The sequence below is a fragment of the Heteronotia binoei genome, chromosome 6 (assembly GCF_032191835.1).
Source record: "Heteronotia binoei isolate CCM8104 ecotype False Entrance Well chromosome 6, APGP_CSIRO_Hbin_v1, whole genome shotgun sequence".
Taxonomy (NCBI): domain Eukaryota; kingdom Metazoa; phylum Chordata; class Lepidosauria; order Squamata; family Gekkonidae; genus Heteronotia; species Heteronotia binoei.
In genome coordinates this window covers 26,713,628-26,719,627 of record NC_083228.1, presented here as the reverse complement: position 1 = coordinate 26,719,627, position 6,000 = coordinate 26,713,628, and the positions used below count along the sequence as shown (strand labels likewise).

The window sequence follows — 6,000 nt, the reverse complement described above, 5'->3', positions numbered from 1 at the left end:
AGGAAACTGATTTTGGTAAAATTCCTCCAAAGTACTTGAATATTATGATTTACTAACTCTTTTTTGGAATCCTGGGCAATATTTGGCCTTAGGGTTGGGGAAGTACTGGGTTATTGAATGATAATAGATGTTTTCTTCTGTTTGTCTTGAAGAAACTACAGTATGTATCTTGCTGAACTTTTTTTCTTTTTGAGTTTGTTGTATGCATGTTGTTTATATATGAAAAAAATTCAATAAAATTTAAATTGTAAAAAAAACAAACATTACCTCAGTAAGTATTAAAAGGATTCCATTTTAATACAAAAGCTTATCACAAAGTTTTCATACATTTTAAAAGAAGAATATAATGAATTCAGCCAATTAAACATATTCGTAGCTTTAAAGATTTTACAGTAAATATATTCACATTTTTACAAAAGAATTCTCAAGAGTTTGGTAAGAAGAGGGAAAAAAATTAAACGTTCATGACCGGAGTCAACTGAAGTAAGGAATTCCGTGTGAGAGCCCTGCCACTCTGTATCGTCTTCTCTATGCCTTCCAAGTTCATCAAGAAACTTCTTCTTTTTTTCAGTCCTTCCAAGATGGCAGAATTAGCAGATGCAAGACTTTGTGTTCTGGAAGTAACGATTTGGTAAAAGAGAAGAATGATTAAGAAATCATTTTTTTAACATGTATTCCTTTCCCTAAAACTTAGCTAGAATCAAAATCACTGTCTTCAAAAGAAAGAGTACCTGGCTCAACATGCCAACAGCTGGAAGAATATTATGTGAACTCAAGCATATTTTCATTTTTGAAGGTGCTTCATTTGCAGACAGTAGCATATAAATTCTTCTGTTTCAAATGAAACAGGAGTCTATGTAAAGCCTCACAAAATCGATTCCACAATAAGAGCCCAGAGCCTGAGAACCCACAAGACAACTCTATACCCTGTGGCTGGGCTTCTGGCACCCTTGGTCAAATGACAGTGCACCTCCATGACGGTGCAAAAGGTCCAGCAGCTCTTGTACACAGCAGCCCTTGGGCATCCAGCTTGCCTGAACCTCTGTGGCTTGTGGGACATGCCAGTCCTCCTACCCTTCCCATTTACCATAGCCCTGCTCCCACCTGTCCACAATACCATGCTAAGAGTGTGTCTTAAGTCATTTTTAAAATAAGGTTAAAAGCAATTTTATTTTTTAAAAACATTTTCTTAATTAATACTCTGCATGGTGGTTATAACTGACATACTAATGTTATTGTATCTGTTTTAACTTTTTACTACATCCCTGATGAAGTATTTAGCAAAACACATTGGAATCAAAAAGATCTAATGAACTGCTCTACCTTTTACTCTTTTAGGTTCTTCATACCATACTGGATTCCCTATGTCATTCTAATTTAGAATCTGAGAGGCAACATCAGCCTAAGGCTCACTCATTAATGCATTGTGCAAAAGGCATAAGCATTATGTATCTGACTTTCTTTTTTTTTGCTAGTTTTAGATGCACAGTTGTAACAGCAGGGCATGTTTTTGTCCTTATCCTTCACAAAAAGAGTGTTAAGCAGTGCAGGCATATCATGTAAACATCCATTAAGAACTCCCAGATCCAAAGCATTCCAAGAGGAAAATCAAACTCAATATGGAATTTGTTGCCAGAGGATCTAGTGATGGCCACAGACATAAATGGACTTAAAAGATTAGACAGAAACATGGAGAAAAGGGGCAATGGCTCAGTGGCAAAGTATCTACCTGGCATGCAGGAGATCCCAGGTTCAATCCCCAGCATCCTCCGTTTAAAAGGACCAGGCAGTAGGCGATATGAAAAATCTCTGCCTGAGACACTGGAGAGTTGCTACCAGTCTGAGAAGACAGTCCTGACTTAGATGGACCAGAGGTCTGATTCAGTGTAAGGCAGCTTCATATATACTTCATGTGTAAAGATCTATCAGTGGCTATTAGCCATAGTGACTATGGAGAACCTCCACATTCAGAGGCAGTAAACCTCTGAAAACCAGTGCCAGGAAGAGCAAAACCTGTCCTGATTATTAGTCCTCCAGGGCAACTGGTTGGCCACTGTGTGAGTCAGAATGTTGGGCTAAATGAACCACTGGTCTGATCCTGCAAGATTCTTTTTTTATTCTTACCTTAATACAGGATTGTGCTTTGGTTAAGATGCACTCCTGAGCGGCCTGTACAAATCAACGACAGGCCTTTGCTACAGGAGAAGCCATCATTAGTGCTACATTAAACAATGACTAGGGTCTGTAGGGGGGGAAACACCACTAACATAAGCTCTTACCTTGGAGAATCAATTCCACTGTCTCCTGTTATGCTGTGGCTCCCTATCCCTTCCAAGTGGCTTTGTTCATGCTGGGGACATTGATTGGTCATGCTAACCACATCATCAAATGTCTGTGGTTTTTCCATGATGCTCGTCTTAACTTCTCTGCCTTTTGATGGCAGGGCCAATGATGCCAATTTCCTGTCCACTTCATTTATGGACTCCTGCCAAGTTCTGGCCTCTGCCTCATGCAAATCACAGCAATTAAACACACAAGTATCAGCAGTATCCGACGCTCGCCCATGTCCACCAACAGCCACAATCTCTTCATCGCTTTTGTAAACACACCGAGGTATCTGGCGGCAGACACAACTTTCTCCTTCAGTGCTGACTTTCTGATACTCTTTGGAGCTGCTGTTTGATCTAGTAATGCTAAAAAACCCACTCCCCTCATGCTCCCAAGAATCAAGCAGGTCTGTAGCTGTTTCATGCCCTGAGAAGTGAGAATTACGTTCTATGTTATTTTGCCTCCCTGTGTCTGAAGAACTACACTGAGGTTGTTTGGACAGCAGCTCAGATGCTTCCTTACATAGTTGCTCTTCACCATCATGACCCAGTGAACCACAAGTGTCGACAACCTCCCCTTTTGGGTATGGAACTGACTTGTCAAAAGAGCATCGTTCACATTGCGGGTTCACAGACTCAAGCCATTTGCTAGTGTCGCTTAATTGTAGCTCCATCTTTGAATCCCCATTATGTCTCTGTGTGGCAGCACCTTCAGACTGCTTTGATGGGTGAGTAGCCTCTGTATCACTGGGGAAACATGTGCTTTTTAACTGACCTAAATCCCAATCCTTTAAGTCACACTGGCCGGCTTTGCTACACTGGTGAACATGAATGGAAGCCTGTGGATACTTCATTTCTGATCCATCCAAGAGTACAGTATAAGTTTCTGAAGTTGCCTGGTTCTCCCCCATACTTTTTGGGTTTGCCCCTCGATGTGTATTATGTTTATAAGCTATACTTTCTCCCAAGGATCCATATTTGCCACCTGTTTGTAAAGCTTGGTACTGTGAATGATCTGAGTGTTCAACACAGTGGTCCAAAACATGACGGTGATTGGAACAATCTGTGGCCAGATGTTCCTTTTGGTCCTTTTCATCATCGCAGTTGACAGCAAACCACTCTTTTGTTCTACAGTCTGCCATTTCTGTGGAGTCCAAAGTGTGGGGCTGTAGAAACTTCCTCTCTGATCTAGGAACTGTGGATTTTACATAGTCATATTTCTGACGTCTGTGTCCTTTTGTGGATTTATTTCCTCTACACAAAATGCTTTGAAATGGATTAGTAATTTCCTTCTTGTGTACAAAGCACGGGTCAGCCTCTCTTGCATTCTCACACTGCTGTTTATCACAAAGCAAAAATTCATTTGTCAAACAGGAGGATGGATGTTCTGTACAGTTTCCCAGCTTGCTGTTAGCTGTTGTGAGGTCATCAGCTTTAAAGCCTCTTGGCGGTTTACTGATCTGTTTCTCTTTGCCAGATTGCACTTTCCTGCGATGCTTTACAGCCTTGCTATGTTTTTTCCTCCCACACCCTTTGGGAAAATGTCTGTGCTTCATGGTCAACACTTCTGTTGAGGTTCCTTTACTGATATATTTCTTCTCTTCCTCAATCTTCCGCATCAGCGCGGTGTGCTTGATTAAGTTGTCTACTGTCAGCCCAGGGTTGATGCGTTTGATAATTTCATGCTCCACATCACGAGGGATATTATCCAAACTGTCTTCATCCCTGACTGGCCATTCTTCCGGAGGAAACTGGGCAGAAAACGAGGAGCAGGCTTTCTTGGGTTTTTCTTTTTTAGAAGCACTGCGCCAGAAAAGGCTCAATCCAAACTTTTTACCTTTCTCTTTTTCCTTCGCAGAATGTGAAGAGCGAGCGGTTTCACAAGAATGGCGGCCAGGAAGCGTATCGGTGGCTGGATTGTGAACAGAGAATCTAGATTCACAAGACCCTTTTTGACTTTTCCCATGAAGTTTATGATTGGGGAGCTGCTGAGGTTCACTCCCTGCAGGATGGTCAGGGAAGCAATGACAGGATTTGCAGTGAGTGGCAACAGGGAAATCCTCTTTCACAAGCTCTACAGAGTCCTCCATGCTTACAAGGTACGTGATGGACGACTCCCGAGGGCCAGTATCCTCTAAAAGGACCCTCTTGCTGTTCTTCACAGCATTATTAGAGATAAAATAGGTATTTGGGGTCACGATGAAGTATCCTTCCCCAGTATGGTAGATCTTCCGTTCTTTAATTAGCATCCCAAGAGTATTGTATAAAATATCATGTGTGGGAGTTGCAATGCCTAGAACAGTAAAGAGGGACATATGTTAACAGTAGTAGTATTTGCAGAACATATTCAGTAAGCAAAATACTTTTTATTTTGTTGGATTTTTATCCTGCCCTCCCCTGCATGCAGGGCTTATGGGACAGAGGTCAACACACAAGAGCCAACCAGCAAGCTGGCAGCTGAATGAAGGTTTCAACTGTAACCTCACCACACCGGAGTCTGCCCAGCCACCCTCATGCCCTCCTAGTGTAACCAGCCCACCAGCAGGGAAGTGAGACCAAGCCCTGCTCAGAAGCCAGGAGGGAAGATATTTTTGCCAAGGGATTTCCAGCAGGGATCCCCTGTAGCCCTTCAAGTGCAGGCAGGATCACACTGGGAATTTGGAGCAACAGTATCCCAGCTTTGAAAAAGCCAGTTCTCTTTGATGTGTGTCACAGCAATCACACAGCCCCTGCCCTGCTGTTGGGAAGGCACAGGCCACACACACAAGAGGAACAGTCAGACTGCTCCTGTGTGTGGGCGGGCTGGCGCATTGTACACCCTGACCATTCAGACAACCGGGAAATGCACCCTGCATGCATTTTAGAGATTTGCTACTGGAAACCAGGGCTTTTTTTGTAGCAGGAATTCCCTTGCCACATGCCCCTGATGTAGCCAATCCTCCAAGAGCTTACAGGGCTCTTAGTACAGGCCCTACTGTAGGCTCCAGGAGGACTGGCTACATCAGGGTTGTGTGACTTAATATGCAAAGGAGTTCCCGCTACAAAAAAAGCCCTGCCGGGAACTATTTAATCTGGTCCCAGCTTATTCTAAGACAAGGTTAGTATGGGCAAGACTCAGGAGCAGATGTGTGTATGTGATGGTTCACATAAAAACCTGAGGGGAGGCATGGCTAGGTCGGGCCAAATCTCTTGTGTGATCACACATTTCTCTCAAAGTGGTTTTGGCTTTCCCTCCCATTGCTGCCACCCCCTCCTCGGCTTTTTACTCCCCTTTCAGCCTCATGTCAGGAGAAGAATCATACAGGGCTGTTTTGGTAATGCTGGCCACAGTGAGGCCACACAGGTGGAAATTCAGACCACCCCACTGTATCTTAAGCAACTTCATTCTGTCAATTCTTCCTGAGATGAAAAGCTTCCTGCTTTCTTTCCATCACAAGAACTTCCAAATGAAAACACCCAAATGAAGATTTGTGTCCTCTGGATCATTTTTCCAGGTTTTTATGCACATTTGGAATAACTGGGATCTTCCGCAGCACCTGGAGAGCTCTGCTGTGTAAATGACAACACTTTGGCCCCCATGATGGTCTTCTAGGGCCCTCAAATTATACTCTGATGGGTCAGCAGACCTTCTGGAACACCACAGGACTTGAAGTAGGGGGCTTCAGTGAAAGGA

The 6,000-nt window shown here is 43.2% G+C and overlaps 1 protein-coding gene across 1 annotated transcript in view; it reads right to left on the bottom strand.

The window, feature by feature from the left end:
- Positions 1 to 272: 272 nt before the first annotated feature.
- The window catches only part of STOX1 (storkhead box 1), a 45,969-nt gene continuing 40,241 nt past the window's right edge, over positions 273 to 6,000 (bottom strand). The window contains exons 3-4 of the mRNA XM_060242645.1: positions 2,280 to 4,620; positions 273 to 614 (exon numbers count right to left, since the gene is read on the bottom strand). Coding sequence (XP_060098628.1) covers positions 455 to 614; positions 2,280 to 4,620 — 2,501 coding nt within the window. The 3' untranslated portion in view covers positions 273 to 454. The remainder of the gene's footprint in view (positions 615 to 2,279; positions 4,621 to 6,000) is intronic.